The 17,957-nt window shown below is 39.2% G+C and overlaps 1 protein-coding gene across 11 annotated transcripts in view; it reads right to left on the reverse strand.

Annotated features, from left to right (window-relative positions):
• adgrl2b.1 (adhesion G protein-coupled receptor L2b, tandem duplicate 1) overlaps window positions 1–17,957 on the reverse strand; it is a 126,999-nt gene that overhangs the window by 70,784 nt on the left and 38,258 nt on the right. For all 11 annotated transcript variants that reach the window (XM_032565392.1, XM_032565399.1, XM_032565394.1 and 8 more), the window contains exon 3: window positions 1,931–2,144. In XM_032565392.1, the coding sequence (XP_032421283.1) occupies window positions 1,931–2,144 (214 nt within the window). The remainder of the gene's footprint in view (window positions 1–1,930; window positions 2,145–17,957) is intronic.

Raw genomic sequence — 17,957 nt, forward strand, 5'->3', positions numbered from 1 at the left:
GGAGAAAATGAGGCATGTAAAAATCCCAAAGGTCTGACATGGTGGGCGATGATGCTCAAAAGCCAGCTTTAAAGAGGCTGCAGGTTAAGACAGAGCGGCGCATTAGACAGTGAACAGTGGTCGTTACTGTTTATGAATAGCTCATCCAGTGCCCTTTAAAAACACACACACACCTCTAGGGGTAAGCAGCAGTCGAGCTGAAGTGTTGCTGTGCTGTCGTTTGACAATGAGGCGGCATCCTGTGAGAGGGTAACCAGGATAAAAGGCACGATGATGGGCACTGCTCGCTACCTGAGGCAAAGCCACTTCAATGCACTACAAGTGTTTGAACAAAGCAAGCGCAGTGTTCCAGATAGGGTATTAGGAGGGTGTTCATGTGACTGGCGGTCGCCTCCCTGAGCTACTCCGATTATGACTCAAACAGAAGCAACAACACGCAGCTGGTGTGAAGAGCCCCGTTGCATGGATGTCACTTCCTGCCTGTCAAGAATTAATCTGCACTTTTTAAAGATTTTAAATGTCATCCACATAATTTGGCAAGAGACGGTAAAACCTGGAATTTGAAGGGTGTAAGATGGCGCCATTTTGCTTGAACACATTCAGCTGTACATATTAGCTTTCAGCGCATTGCATAGTGTTTTGTGCTTGAAAAAGCTCTGCAGAGTCTAAAAGGTGCCAAGGACACACAACACACAGTGGTCCTGATCTGCCTGAAATGTTAAGTTTGTAGTTCAGGCTTTTCTATTGTTGTTTAATAACATAATTGTGCAAGATATTTGAATATTGTCTGCAAAAATGTTAGATAAGCATACCAAAAATGAGAGTTTTTTGCAGACTAACCAGAGCAAAATAATTTATGTCAAAAACGCAGGTGAATTTTAATACATAGTAATGCCAGGAAAAAAGTTAATGTATTCCAGTATTTCAATTCAAAAAGTAAAATTTTATATATTATATTGATTCCTTACATACTGATGCATTTGAAATGTTTATTTCTGCTCATTTTGAGTAATATGACTTAAAAGTAGGGATGCTCCGATCAGGTTTTCTGCTGCCGATTTCAATACCGATCACCAATGAGGCCAATCACCGATCTTTGCGGATCACCTGGATTGACTGTTCATTGTTTGCTCTAGGTATAAATGCTACTATGTGATCTGACAAAATTAAAAAATGATCTGGCAATAAATTCACTTAATTTAGGATTAAAACATACAACATACTTAACAAAATACAGCAGCTATTCAGTCAAAAGGACAACTGAAAAACCTGCAATCAGTGAAATAATATTTAATGGTAAGGCTCTCAGTACCATCAATTATTTGAGTGGAAGGAAACAGAAGAAGGTGCTTCATTCAGTGCTTCAAGGACACTGACTAAAGTATGTCATTATTAAAGTAAATAATGACATTTTAATGACATCATTCTGGAACAGTGACTGTTTGCTGGACAACTGTCATGTCAGCAGTTTTCTCTATGATTGTGCAGGCTATAGCATGGCCATAACATAACATGTTTATATAATGAAATATTTCAATTTCTGGGAAACTAAGTCTGAATTGTTATAAGTTATGAGTCAAATCATCAAAATTAAAAGAAATAAAGACTTGAAATTCATCACTTGGTGTAGAATGAATCATTATAATGTGAGCCTTGCTTTTGAATTGAATTACTGGATTAAATACATTTTTATATGAAATTTGAATTATTGAGATGCACTAGGAAAAGAAATGATGATAATGACAATTAACAAAAGCATATCTATCTGAAGAAGTATATGCCAAAATGTAACAAAATATTACAGAAATAAAAAGTTCAGCATACAGTGGAAATATTGTAGACAAAAAAAAAAAGAAGGCCATGCTTTTTCTGCCCAGCTCCTGGTTGTGCTTGTGAAATGGAGTCCCTCCTCTCCCCCCCGGTGTTTTACCTTTGCGATATAATCTTGTAGGCATCGGGGAGGTAACAGTTGACATTCTCCATCTGGAACGGGTCAGCATCGCAGATCTTGTCGTCAGTGCGGCCATAGTTGGCCGTCTCGATCATGATGACATCACTCCCAGGGCAACGGAGATCAATCGCATATCCTTCACACGAGAGCTCTCTCCTGACCAACCCAAAAGGCAAGGCCGCACGGCTGAAGCCTGACGACGGGGGGAGAGAGAAACACACACAAAGACAAAGAAAGCGCATCACTAAATTAATAGGTTAAGGGATCACTGCGCCAGCACAATAAGACCGCACATCATGCTGTAAAAATTTGTTGGCAAGCTCCGAATAGGCCACAGCAGTCCAATGTTTACCACAGTTTTAAATAGAGGGGTCATTACACGCAACCCAGGAATGGGGGAATGATGAAAAACAATTCATTTCTCCATTGCTCTGCGGTCAGGCCTGTCAAATTTTTAAATCATCTGAGATCACTGGTAATCTAATAAATTCCTCAGCAGATATAAAGGCCAGAGTGCTTTAAGATGGTCTCCACCAACAGAGAGCATCAACCAGCAGGACCAAATCCAGTTGAATTGAGAACAGTTCTATTATCATATAGACCCTTTAATTTATTTCTCTTTTTTATGCTCTGTTTGATGTGAAAAGAACGACACAAAGAGAGGCAGAATCCCACCTGAATAAAGTGGGATTCTGAAAATTATGGGGGGCCAATCAGACAAGGGACAGTGTGAAGTCCACCTAGGACAACTGACCAATGCATGAAGCCGAGTAGAAAGGAGAATTGCCAAATAGTTTACTGATGTCTAAGTCACTTTAGAGGAAATTACCCTACAAAAGGTGTCTCTGTTAAGCAATGAAAAGTTTGGTCAAAACTGGAACCATGGAAAATTTCAAAAATATGTTATGTCTACCCCGTACAATCAAACTGCATAAAATATGTAGGTGCAAAAAATAAATAGTCGCAATATGCCAGTGTCAAAGTTGTGAATAACTTTTATCTAATTCTAAACTTGTCAGTATTTGCCAGATTTGGGTCAATCTAACAGATTGAGATGAACGCTTTTGTCCACAAGCTTTATCAGCAACCCCACGGATTTCCTGTCAGATTTATTCCAAACGACTGCTAGGTCTTTTCGAAAACCTTATATTTCTGCTGGTAAAGCATTGATTGTGATTTGTGCTTTGATTTAACATAGACCAGAAGGTTTTACATCACAGCTGAGTGGTATTTAGAACTACTCACAATGTCATCTGTCTTTAGAAAAAGTCTAGGTTGAACTGAAGAAAAGTAATCCTACAGCATGATAGTGCTTTTACCATGTCTTGAGATTATGACCAAAAGTCCAGGTTTGGTTTTGTAAGACCGTAGCACATTCTCTCGAGATGTTGGGAGATTTTGGACATGTCAGAATGTTTAGAGGAAAGGCTTTTGTCGCTCAACCCCAGTCTTCAGTCCAGACATATGGAGACTATAGAGATTGTTGTCACAGGTAGACCACAGCCAGGACCAACCAGAAAATCCTGCTAGTTCTTCAATGTTACTGCCAGGTTCCTGGCAGTCTCTAAACCAGTTTCTCATCTTATATTTTTATCAGTTATGGAGAAGCATCTTAGTAATGTCGCTGTTCCATCTTTTCTTTATTTCCATTCAACCAAGAAGTGCCATTCTGACAGGAAATGAAAAAGGAGTTTCAGTAAAAGGTAATAGTTTTTTAGTTTTTTAGTGAAAAAATATCAAGTCAAAATTATTTGTACCACTCCTTAAAAATAATCAAAAGGAAAATCGCCAATGATATTTTGAAGATTTATCTTTGGTGACAAGCACCAAGTCTTGCCATCACTCTAACCTTTAGCTCCCTCTGCATATTCAAGTCTCAACTCTGGCTGGGCTACTCTAAAAAAGAAACATAATATTAAAATGTGTATTTAGCTCTAAATCTACCCAGGGTATTAAAAAAATTAAGTTTTAATGTAAATATAAGTGAAATACTGCTGATTTTTATCAAAAATTAATTTGAATCATTATAAATGATGACAGGCACAAGAACAACAGATCCTGTATCTGAATCAACAAGTGCTTCCACAAAGTACTAGTTTAAGGGTTTACATCCAAAAAATCTGACGTTTTAACACAGGCATATAGTCTTTTTATATCCACGGTGAGGAAGAAAAAGAAATCCATTAACTGCAGTTAAAGTGATCCAGTCAAAACAACTAGAACTGTCTGCAATTCTGAGAAAACAATTTGGTAAAATCTAAGCAGAACATGGAAATTTGCTCCATTATAGACAAGCAAGTAGAGCGCTGCATGAACTGTCAATAATCGTCGTTGTTTTCAGCACCGGCAGGCCCCTGAGGGAGCAGCTACCATTTGTATTTTCTACACTGCTCTCTCCTAATTAGCCCTCCTTTCAGCCTGTTACCTTTTTCCTGCTCCCATTGGCTCCCGACCATTGTCATGTACTAACACTTACCACCCCGGGTTCACTTTGCCCCCATGCTTTAATTATCCTCACACTTTTGATAGTCTGGGTCCTGTGCAATTAGTATTGTTTGAACTGCTCAGAGCTGAAGTGATTCTGGCTCGAAATTCCTGTCCTTAAAAACCTGACCAACATGTCTGCAAGTCATTTCAGCTTTCCTGTGCCTAGCTCAGTCATAATGATAGTCTATGTAAGCCTGCACACGCCACAGCAGCAAAAAGGAGAAAAATGGCATCTGTAAAACATTCACTCTTAAAAATATACCAAAAGAGTCATTGCATATTAGAAAAGAGTTCTAGGCACACTAGGAGAAGTAGCAAGAGAACAAAATATGAAATTAATGGCAGATTTTCTCTGGCATTTGGCCTCCAGACATTTCATTATGAAACCATGATCCATCTAATAGCCAGTAAATTGTTCTTAGCTGGACTGTTTATCACCTCATTAGAAGAAATCAGTCCAGCCAAATCATAAGTGAAGGGCTGCGGGGTCACTCCATCTTTCCCAATAACCACGACAATTACCCAAACCTTTCAGAAAACCTGTCCAGAATGGTGGATGATAAAACCCAGAGAGAGGAGTTGGCGGCTTTACTGCGAAGACTAATGATCATCCCGCCTGCCATTCCTCATGGACAGAGTGACGGGTTTATCACTGCAGCTATAGAGAACAGACGGAAATAATGTATCTTGTGGGGTTTTAAAATTCCAAGCAGAAAGACCGTCTTTCTGCAAAGAAAAAAAAACAACATCCTCACGGACACATGCGCCATCTGCCTTGTCTAAGTTTCTTTCTCCGGCTGTCCACTGCCACCTCTGCCCATCTATCAGATTGCTATGGCATGATCAATCGCTAGTCTTCTGCTGTCAGCAGAAGACTAGCGATTGATTAGGCTCGTGGCTGGCTGGACTCCACCCCCCACGTCTCTGGTATAGATCTTTTTGGTCATAGGCTAACACTACATCAATTAGGAGCACCTAGACTGTGCCGGTGGCCCAAAGAAAAAAATCACCTTCTCTCCAAACTGCACATAGTCTTGGTCTCATTAATGCTTGCCTAGTAAATTTGTAACTAGCCATGTGATAACAAATCTGAATAAAATACACCACTATACCATGTGTAAAGAAGACTTTTTTTCATTGTGTAGATGGGAAAAATCTAAATTCAAAGGAATATATTTTTGGTGGCTGAACAGGATGTCGCCTAAGATCTCAGGGTTTAGACAAAGCTCTGAAGCAAAAATCTTGTGACAACAAAGGTTTCTGGATGTGTCTATTCTGTGTGCACTTCCTTGGTTTAAACGGGTTTTGCAAGATCTTGAGAAGGAGTGAAGGTTGTTTGTGTGCAGTGTGTTCTAGGGAGGCATGAAAAGCTTTTCATCTCACACTCTGTGCTTTGTTTGACTGATCAACTTTGCAGCAGTTGAAGATTGCGACAGAAGGCCACCAGCTGTAGGGAAAATGGTGTCAGGAAAACTGCAGGATGGAATTCATAACGCAAACCCTGTGTGGGTGTGAGTCACAGAGTGTGTGATCTTGCTGTGTCACTGCCAATATTTAACATAAAATAAAATACATGGCCTATTGGACAAACGGTAAACATTAATGTCTAGTTGAATCTTATACTTCATCACTATACTGGTTATATGTGGCAGACCAGAAAAAGTTGTTGGTTGTAATGATCACTATGGTAAAATGCATTATTAAAAATTTTAGTTCAATAACAATGTCTAATGTGAAATTCCTATAAAATTGAATGAATTATAATAACTTATTCATTAAATTAAACCATTCAGAAGCTCCACCACAAACATAAGCAAAAATTTAAATGACCAAACAACATCAATTCTTTGGCTACAATTACACTATTCCACATATTTTTAAGTATTTTACCCCTCTGTTTTTGAAATATATATATTGTTTGTGGGATGCCAATACAATACCAACCTAAGTCATATTACTTGGGCAGATTGCAAGATACCATAACTTACCAACTTTGTCAATAAATATAGGGACTTTCCAGTTCCACTTCCTTTAGCAACTTTTCTCAAAAAAGCTACTGATTGCAGTGTTAATGGCAACAACGCATGAAGCACCAGGTCGCAGCTTTTTTGTCGATGGTCAATAAATTTGTACAATCACTTAGCATTAGTCTCTACAAGCCTTGCACATGGCCCTTACTGTATTCTTAAGGTTACTGTCCTGCCTACTTGCAAGTCTCAAAACTTTAGCTGCCACAGTTGTTTCTGCCTGGTGTTGAGCTCTGTCCATTTTCCCTCTGAACGAGCTTTCATATTGTGTTGATGTATGGCATCCACAAACAAGAACATATTTCTATTCAATTTTATTTAAGAATATAAATGTAAAGGGCAGAGGTGGGTACAGTAGTCAACATTTATAAGAGTAGCTCTACATCAACATGTTTTTCCTCAAGTAAAGGTAAAAAGAAGCCATCCAAGATTTTAATCAACAGCACAAGTTTGATCTCCTTGTAAATATTTCCTACTGCAGATGTATGTTTACAAATATTCTTCAGTCTACGCTTTATGCTATGTCATAGATTTAGATACTATTTTTACATACAGAGATTGTGATAACAGTGACCATAATTTTCCTGTTGAAAAAAAATCATGATATTATATTCTTCCCAAATAAAAAGCCTAGTATCATATTTGATTGAGACCACCCAGACATATTGCAATGGAAGCCACTTTGACAAAGTGATAATTGGCTCTGATCCCCATTCCTGCCCTTGTTGACATCAGGCCTAATCATGCATTCCCGTCAGTGAGTGGCTGCACAGAAAAGTAGCTTTTCAGATTTCTCCTCCTGACCTGCCTGCTAAGCCATCTATTGAGCTCAAGAGAGCAAAGCAAGATCAGTACTGCTGCTCAATCTGTTGCATTCTGGGAGCTTTATTTTTTTTCTTTTTTCGTCCAGCTGACAGCCTATAATTCACTGGCGACAATCCCTCTCATAATACATATTTTGTTTTCTATCAACACCCTTGAAATTGGAAGTGGCACTGTGGCTCAGATGGGTGCATCTGAAACCCTCTGCAATTATACCCTCATGTGACGTAAGAAAAAAAAAAATCTATGAAGATTATATGAGAACATGATGTCGCTTTCGTGTTGCGATACTGCCGTCTGCCAACTGCAAGTGGCGGACCATTAAACACATGCTCAGGTTCATCCTGGCTGCTCTGCACGCAAGCTCTCAAGTCTGCAGTCATGACCAACCTTTGACCGCTCAAACTACACACCATAAGGCAGTGGGAGGCAAAAAAAGACTGGAGGAATGTTTAACTTAAAAAGAACTGGGCCATATTTGGAGGGTAGGAGAGAATGACGAGACCTGGCACAGACAGAGAGCAAAGGCACTGGTTGACGCTTGTCATCTCCCATTAAGGCTTCTTTGATTGGCCTTTGTGGTCCTGGAAACGGCAAACAGCTGCATGCAAATGGCCCTGTTTCCCTGAGGCTGGCCCCTATTGTTCTGGGTTTCGGTTTGACAGGGACGCTTTCTTTTGTACCATAAAGGAGGGTGTAGCCTTTAGTCAAATAAGAGTGCCCCCACCACGGTCGCAGCAGGAGAACTTCAAGATTGTTTGTCTTTTTATGTTGTTTTATTCCCGGTGCTACTGGTAGGCAACATCTTGAAAAGAAAGAGAAGATCTTAGAGTCAAGTTTTTCCCCCAAAAGTGAGAAATGCCTCCATAATCCAATATCCGGAGAGAATGAGAAGGATTTATTTCAGTGGAGTTAGGCTTTTTCAAAGAAATTTATAAAACAGGAATAGAAGATTAAAAACACAAATTTTTTCAACTAGCCTGAGTGAATCTGTAATCTGAAAACACCACACAAAAAAACTCCCTAATTGGTAAGGCAGTTGGCAATCCTGCCCAAAATGTTTCACATGACCATTCATCAGATGTGAGAGGCACACATAAGAAAGGTGGGAGATTAGAACGGAGATCTGGGGATTCACAATGTAACACCTGCTTTTCGAATACAGATGACACCCAAAGAAGCCTTCCATATCCCTCCGCAGCTCACATTTCAGTCTAACTGTCGAAACACGGCGAAACACTGAAAATCAAGTTGGACACATTGCACCGTTTCCCATGACACTTTAGTCCCTGCTCTGGTCCACCTTGCTGGGAATTGTTTCTAAAGACAGTGTCAGACAAGACCACAAACCCCAGGGCTACACCCGCCCTTCCCAGACTGCTGCCATCAGACACTCTTGATTCCCATATAAGAATTCGAAAATAGAAGCCAGCACTAAAGAAGAGACTGCTTCCATGGTCAGATGAAGCGCTCCATGCCGTATCCCTTTTCTCTTTGGTGATACATAAATTAAGCCGTTGCAGGTTCAAGTTGCAAAGCCGCAACTCGTACCACTGCCCTTTCCCCCAATTTATTCTCTAAATGTTGTCTTAACTCAGAAATGCAGAGCGGGAGTATAGAATAACAGATTAAATGTTGACACATGTCCCAATAAAGGAGTCTAAGGAGAAGGATTTGTCATATTGCTAGGGTTAAAGGACCCTAATGCTGCCTCTAGACTCCTCAGGCGGGCCATTTTATTAAAACCTAGATGCTATCACACCATGTAGAGGTATTTTATTGTTTCTGAAAGATAAAACCAGATATTTTAGGACTGCCTGTGGAAGTGATGCACAGTACAAAATATTAAGTAGGTTTGGACATAAATTTAGATTCTGACAGTTGTTGAATAGTGACTTCACTGGATTTGTTTAAAACATAATAAAACTTAGTAGATAGTGACCGAGCATAATCTAAAAGGTTGTTAAAGGTTCACGAAGCAGTGAAGTGAAGGGAAAAGGAATCACGCACCAACAGAGCAAGGATTGGAATAGAGTTGATTTGTTTGAGTTTTCTAAAAAGCACTATAGGAGTAGCACATTTGCTGCTCATGTGGACAAATCACCCCATTTGTTTCCGGACCATGGTGTCCTTCTAAAAGGTTAGCATGCCATTCTTTACTATTCCCACAGAAGTGGGCAATACAAAAGTTTGACACATTTTGTAAATTATCATTTACATATAACTGCTTAGCAGAGTTTTCTACTTGTTTTTGTGAAATCTCCAAATTAGTTTGGGAGCCAGCAATCAATACGCTAAAACATTATGGACTTGCATGGTTTAAAGTTAACAAAAATTATGTTAGTGGTTAGGCCACTGAACAAAAATGAGCAGGTTGGTCCAATGATATGATTTGTTTAATCCAGAGAAGAAAATTGCATTTTATATTTTTAAGAGGCTTATGACCCTTTCCATTTAATCCTTTTATTCCTGTGGGCTTGCAGAGCCAATAAAAAAGAAAAATCTGAAGAAAAATGCTTCATTTAAACCATGTCAGTTAAAAGAAGATAAAATGTTGAACACAGTATCTAGTTTACAGACTGACTTTGAGATGTATGGATCTTTCAGAGATGACAAGTGCCATTGTTCTATCAGAACACACGTAGCATTAGCACCACAATTAGCAAAATATACCCCAAATGACTGTAGGATAGTGCATTTGAATGATGCCAAATTATGTGACAGTCGTTGGTCATGTTCTGCACGGAAAATTTGCAAATAAATTAAACAAGTAGAGTTGAACAATGTATCGAATCATAATTTCAGTATGTGCAACATCCCGCATCCACACATGGTGTATGAATAGACAGCTTGGGGTTAGGTGCCTTGCCCAGAAGCACATCAACATGCAACTTGAGGATGCCAGAATTAAACCTACAATCCTCCAATTACAAGCTCGCTGCTCGACTTTACTGAGCCGCAGAGGCTCCAGGTGTATGCTTTGCCACAAATAATGCACAGAGAACATGGTGGGTTACTTAGCCTCAAAAGAACATCCAGCTCATATACAGGCCCTTGCAGATAAGAATTTCTTGCAGAACTTGCAGGCTGTAATGACTTAATTTGGTCACAATAATTAAGATTTATCCTCCCTATCTCTGACCCTCTGGGTGAACATCAGAAGATAGACGAAGCTTCATTGCATTACTAATACATGTAAGCCTCTAAATTCATGAGGGCCCTGACAGGGATAATTCTGGTGAGGATGTAGTAAACTATAATGTTTGGCCCGTTTCCCCAGTACATTAGTCTGATTAAAGTAAAATATAATCTTTCATAATTTACTGAGAAAACATCCCTTCCGTACTGATACAAATATCTATTACAAAGGATAAACATTTAGAAGAAGGTAATGTTCAGCTTAGAACATGAAAAACCTCCAATGCCCTCCTGGGAGAGCGGCACTTTGACAGAATTAGTTCATTGCTTGTTCAATATCCAACATATTGTTGCATCTCTTCAGGGAAGTTGATGAAACACACAGAAAGAAGTAAGTTAGACTAACCCTTCAGAGTGCAGCAGGGTTATAGTTTTGTGGGTTTGATCTGCCCTGAATGATGCCTAAGCCCCCTTGAAGCCCACATTTTACCCTTGCACTTAAACCCCAGCTGGATTTTCCACGCTAGAAATGTCTGTGGGTAAGTCAGGTGCCTTCCCGGAGGATAGAGAGAAAGAAAGAAGAGGATGAAGCAGAAATAAAAGAGAAGTGGTGTTGGTGGGGGCGAATTAGTCTCCATCACATGCTCTTGTCTCTGTTCTTGTTTGCCGGGGCAGAGTTCCCCTTAACTAACCCCCACCTCCGTTCACCCGGTCCTGCATGTATGGAGCTGAGACAAGGTGTATGCATGTATGGAGCTGAGACAAGGTGTAAGGAGAAGCTGCAACTGGAACACGGATTACATGAATAATGAGGCTGAGACCACAATGATGACTAGAGATCAGGCTTTAGCTGAGAATAAATGGTCAATTCAGTTTTATCATGGTTTCTGAAACTGTCACACTATCACTCCTACTGGACTGGCTTGTTTCTTGAGATTACAAACTAATTCAATTGAGATTGAAAGGTATATTATGCAGGTTTCCCTTTTTTAAGTTGGTGCTTAATTTGTTTTTATCTAAACGTAAGGCTTTTTTTGGCTGCACATGCAAAAAAAAAGTTTTTTCATGCCTTTGTTATTATACCATATGTTTTTCATCAAATGCATGTTTCCTTTTGCATTAAAATGCAACTTTTAATGCAATTAAGGCAGAGTCTGTGCTGACTTAGATTAATGGGCTGATTTTTATCAGCAATCTCTTCAAGAGGCATCCTGAGTTTCCTACTAACTGTGCTCATCCTGCAGGAGTCTCTTCTCTAGAATGCCGACTCTGCAGCAACCTAATTTAAAAAATGTGTTGGTCACATCAGTATGTGCTTGCACTCTGTCCTCTTTTAGGACATTTAAGCTGGTACTTGCACAATGTCAATGAAAGCAAGCACTCACAGTTTCGAAATACACAGAACTGACTGGAAGAAATTAACATAAAAAATTATTATAACCTACACCCCCCTAGTGTTTGACAATTTCTAAATAACAAATTAAACTTATAAAACTTACATAACATGTATGAAGTTCAACACCCTGAAAACGTGATGGAATTCCTGATTGTTTTTCACAAAGCCATTTTGATCTGGGTTAATTACGAAGTTCAGCTAATTTATTTTTATAGATCTCAATGGGAAGCCCATCAGGGCCTGTGACCTTGCCTTCCTACATATTGGCAGTAGTGTCAGAAATCTTTATGGAATCTAATTCTTTATCCATATTATCTTTAGAATTGTCTAAAATTGTAAGAATAGAAAGACTGTCTAGGAGTTTGGATTGTGCTTCCAAATTTCCTGGGGATTCAGATTAATACAGTAGTTTGTAGTAAGGTAAGGTCAGTGAAGAGAATTGGTTGGACTTAACTTAGAGGTAGTAGAGTATAGGGGGCTAAATTAAAGTGTCCAACACTTCAGATTTTGACTCATCAAAAAAAAAAAAACTTCACAATTATGCTTTATTTTTTCTCAGTGTATCACATTAAACCATATTAAAAGACTTTATAGTAGTAATGCAATGAAAAGTTAAAGGGGTATAGAAATCCTTTGCAATGAACTATACACTACCTGACTTTGTGGACTTATGTGCAATGCTGTTGGGAGTCTTAGAGAACTTCAGAAAGTCGATGGAAAAAAAATACACATTCCTTGGCAATAACCCCCTGCTATCTCTGCAACGCTGACCACTTTGATTGACTTGAGCATGATGACCTTGCCCCATTCCCTTCCACCAGCATTCCGGTCAATGCGAGCAGAAAACAGCAGTGCTGATAACAGATGCCCAGATGGGGAGATCTAGATGACAGACAGCTTCCTGCTCCTCATCTTCGATGAGACCATTGTGCCGTGCACACTCAATGAGGATATGTGCTGCAAGAGGTCAATACTGATAGTGTAAGGCAAACAAAAACGTTCTTTGTGCGTGGCTGTTTCTCCTACTTTTTCTCTGCCTCTGTAGTTATTCAATTTCCTGCACAGCAAGAGAAGGCCTCCTTATCTGGGACTGTTTATACCTGCAAATCGGCTGGTGGCCTTTTGTTTGCAGGTGACCTGCCCTCAGGTGACATTTAATTCCTAGACAAAAAAATGTGTGGTCATGCTCTATGGCACAGACTCAGCTCTGAGGAGATTAGTAAAACAGTGACTGCAACAGAGGCACATTCATGGGCTGTACTGAGAGCTAGCCAGCAGACCTAACACACATCATTACACTGACTCACATCATATATGACTGTCTGCCATACAAGAGCAAAGGCAAAAAGAAACCAGAGCTGGCTGTGGAGCCAGTTTTGTCCTCCTTTTTTTTTTTTTTTTTTAACTTACTAGTCCCTCTGCCTTAGCCTCTGGAAACAAAGAAACATGTCACAAAAAGCCAAAGTTGTCAAATCCACAATGCTTTTTATTGATTGCCATATTTTTCTACTGTCAACATCCGTTTTAACTCCATCGCTTGCGGTGCAAAACACAACCATCAGTAGAAAATGTGAGATGTGAGCAGTTATGACATTTTTGATTCAGAGCGGCAACGACAGGTAGAGACAAATGCATCATTTTGGTACAATTTTCACACAGAGTAAATAGAACTGTAGTCTCCTTTTATTCCCCTTCCTCACAACGAGCCGCTTTTTTGTCCAAACGGCAGACACACTTTATGTGTCTACTCGTCTCGACAAATTACTGTTCCAACTCTGTCAGGATTAAAAACAAAGCAGTTGAAGAGGTAGTGCTTAAAGAGATCCTGCTGAAGGTATTCAGAGCACCAACTGGCTTTGATTGCTTTTACACAAAAGTGTTTAATGGTATACACTTTTGTTGTTGCTTGTTTGTTTAGCTGTTGTGCTTTAGATTAGTTATGACATGCCTTTAAGCTATTTAAAATTTCTATGAACATTAAAAATCACAATAAAACCGAGAGAGGTTCTTGTTGGCTCCGTAAATGCTTTTGTCTCTATTTCAAAAGGTGATTTCTACTGTTGGAAAACACATCCCAAGACACCATGAAAGGCGAGAAGATTCCTGCATCTTTTTATATTGTTACTGAAGCCCTACTGTTTCCCTTCAAGATTAAATGCTATACTTTGTTATGACAACTGAGCCCTGTTCAAAACAACGCCTTGCAGGAAGCAAAGTTTCAAATCCGAGGCAAGCTACTTCATGGCTTTGAGCCGGACTCATCCATTACTTGAATGAGGCAGCCTGGAGAAAGGGAGAAAAAAAAGAAATTCTTAGACAGCATTTAAGAAAAGAAAGAGCGAGGTGGGCATGTGGTCCAGTGTTTATACAACTTGTTGCCATAAGAGGCATGAATGGAGTTGCTCTCAGATATTGCTAGCAAATGAAGATTTAGGGCACGCTTTGCAATAGAATGGAACTGCTAGACAACTTGTGCGTCTCTGAGCCCATTAAATTAAGCGCTTGTTCATCAGCTCGCCGTATAACTGACTTTTACAGTCCTGTCTTAAACACATAATAACAGCTAAGTCTTTCCTCAGGTTTGGGGAAAGAGTTACACACCAACACTCAAGTGCTGGATGGAAACATCTCTCTTTGCTTTTGCTTTGACCAAAAAACGCACTCAGGAAATGGCTGTTGCAATAAATCTAGGATGAACCCATTGAGGCTGATATTGTATTTCATTTCCTCAGAGTGAAACCCTGATCCTGGACATTCGTGTGGGTCTGGCTCATTTCAATTTCATGTTCTCCTATGGTTCCAAACTTTCCAGGATATTATTAAAATAATAAAGGGCGATGTCATGCAGAAATATATCTGGTGGGGTTTGCAGAAGCCTGCAATGCTGCAGCATCAGGCAGGAATACAGACAAAATACAGTGCCTTATAAAAGCATTGAATGTTTTCACATTCTACCAAATTACAACCACAAAAACAAGAGAGAATAGTCTATAATTCTAAAGTGGAACAAAATAGTAACACACTTTTCTAAAAAATCTTTCCTAATAAAAATCTGAAACTGTGGAGTGAATTTGTATTTAGTCATCACATTTTTACTTTGTAAAACCACTTCCAAGTCTTTAGGGGTATGATTCCTCCAGTTTTGCATATATATGAAGAGACTGAAATTTGTGTCCATTGTTCTTTGCAAACAAAGCTCAAGCTCAGTCAGACTAGAGTTTAGCTGCATACTTTCGACTGAATTTAGGTCTATGACTAAGCCTTTTTAACGCATAAATAAGCTTTTCACTACACCATTATATAGTAGCTCTGGCTGTATGTTTTAGGATCCTGTTGTGAGGTGAACCTCACCTTTCTTGTAAGTCCTTTTACAAGTTTTCTTGCAGAATTAATGAGTAATTAGCTCACTCCAGCTTCCCATCAACAGATCAGCTTTCCTGTCCCTGCCGAAAAAATAAATGCCACTGCATAAAGCTGTCACCACAACATTTCATGCTGAACCTGGTATTTTGGAGATGACAAACAGTGTTTGTTCATCATTCCAGATACATTTGTGGCTGTTTTTTTGTTTGTTTTAATAAAAGGTTAAAAAAAAATTTAAAATACAAAATCGCCATGCAGAGCCAATGCACAATAGACGAACTGAACTGAATAGAGCAAAACAGAACAGAGAATCAGAGATGAACAAAGAAAATTCAGGAACTTAAATAGCAAGAGAAAGAGTAAAGTGACATAACTAAGATGGGGCAACACAGGTGAGTTCAATGGGCTTAATTACAGGGACATAGAAACTGAAATGAGACAAAATGGGAAGTGGAACCAAAAGGATAAACAGGCCTGACAGAAATCTAAGATAATGAGTACAAATACACAAGACATGTAACACTAAGAAACTAAGCATAAGGAAACATAGCAACACCTTCTAGACAGTGACAGCAAACCTAAATAGCACTAATGAAACTAATGAGGATGATAAATAAAAAGAAAACCAAAACACTATGACACCATGTGTTTTGGTAATGTAAAAGGAAAGAGTAAAAACAGTCCAGACTTCAGAATAAACTATGAAACTAGGCATTTGGTCTGACTGAACCTGACTGGCAAGAAATACAAGGAACTGAACAGAATGTGATAGGAGTAACCCAAATAAAACAGAAAGGGAATAATCTAACACACTAATGGAAATAACCTAGGAAAACTATCCAGAGAAGAAAACTCTGGAGAAAACTGGAAACAGACCTCCCAGGAAAAGCAAATATTGCAAAAACTATTAAACATAAATAACCCATAATAAAAACCATAAGTCAAAAACCCAAACACCCAAGAATCATGACAAATTTTCCTTTTCTTAGATTGTATCATGTGATATGTGTATCTCTGCAGCTCCTATAGAGATGCAATGAGCTTCTTGCTTACTTTTCTGATTACTGCTCTTCTTGATTGGTTGCTGTAGTCTGTTCATGTTCAATGACGTCTCTGCAGTGTTCTTTGGTCTTCATGATACTGTTTGTTCACAAATGTTTTCTTACAAACCTTACAGGATTTCAGAGTGCAGCTGTCTTTATACTCAGGTTAAGTTACTCACAGGATTCTATTTTGTTATCTGGATTTTATGTAGAGTAATAAAATAAAAACGGGATTATTCCAAATACAGAACAAGCTTTTCAAATTCAAAATGTAAAAGAGTAGAAATTGAGGTTCTTTTTTTCCTTCCATTGAGTATTTATGCACTACTGGTTTATCAATAAAGTTTATCAATGTAACATGACAAAAATAAATTGTCCTTATGCTTTACTTTTTGCTGCTGTATCACATTAAAAGTCTACTAAATATTACCAAATATGTAAATGCATTCAAGACTGTGGTGTGAGTGTTATGAATACTTGTGCAAGACACTGAACTCTATTAGTTATTAGTTTAAAAAAAATTTAGAAAAATAAATAATGAGACCATTTCTCCATCTCCATGTGTATTCCAAGCAGCAGGAAAGTCCATCCAGTCCAGATGATGAACCCCTGCCCTTATTTCTTGAAATACTTCCAGTTGGGCAGAATTTCAATGAAGCACTGATATATCACATTTTTCCTTCCTTTACGCTTGTTCTCACCACACAGATTGACCAGTCATCTGTGAATCTCCCACGGTTTAGCAGATAATTCATGATCGCCCTACCATGGACCCGCAGCATTCAATATGAATCATAAAACGGCAAACCAAGCATATCAATGGATGACAGACTGGTTGTGTATGGCCCGGGGCCAGAGAGAAGTTGGAGCACAATGGCCTCCCCCCTCAGCTCTGTCAAGCCCAAGACTGGAAATACCAGCGTGGCACGAGGGAGGGCCCTCCGTCAGCACAATGTATGGCACCGCTTGACACAAATGTTGTGCCGAGACGTGGCGTTAACCTTTGCGACCTTTTGGGGGAGAAACACAAGCATACTGGTGTGTTCAGCAGAGGGGTCTCTCACTATCAACAAAAAACTCCTCAGTGAGAGGCGTACAGTGTGTTATCCAGAGCAGCAGGGGCTCACAAGTGGCAGAAATGATGTTGTGAAACTGCTCCTCAGAAATAAAGTGCCTCATTTTTTCTACATGCTTTTTTCTTCTTCTACACAGTTTATTATTCAAAAAAGAAATTACAGCTGAAAGTCTTTTCCCTACACTTTATTTGTGCTGGAACAACTTCTCAAGACCTTAGCAAACACTCCTTAACTTTGATGCTTATTTCTATAGATGTGCAACACCTATCAAACACAAGCCACTTAATTTTTTGCAGCAGACCTTTGTGCAGTTTTGTGAAAGAAACTCAATTTAGACCATTTTATAATAAAACACAGACAAGTGTTGACATTTTATGACACAGCCCCTCCCAAACCCGTCTTTCTTTCCTTTAATGACTCAGATAGCAGCTCGTGTTCAGCTGCAGCAGATAAACCGCTCTACACTTGCTCCCCCTTTGTGGCTGCTCCCTTTGAATCAGGTCGTCGTCTTTAATATCTTTAGACAGGAGCACCGTAGCGGTCTGAGAGATATACAACAGTTTCCAATACCTGCATGACCTACTTCCCTCTGGGTAGAAGCATCGTTTTATAGACTGGTTATAAAATGCTACAAGGAAGTGAGGGGAGGAAACT

This window comes from Xiphophorus hellerii, chromosome 6 (genome assembly GCF_003331165.1).
Source record: "Xiphophorus hellerii strain 12219 chromosome 6, Xiphophorus_hellerii-4.1, whole genome shotgun sequence".
Taxonomy (NCBI): Eukaryota; Metazoa; Chordata; class Actinopteri; order Cyprinodontiformes; family Poeciliidae; genus Xiphophorus; species Xiphophorus hellerii.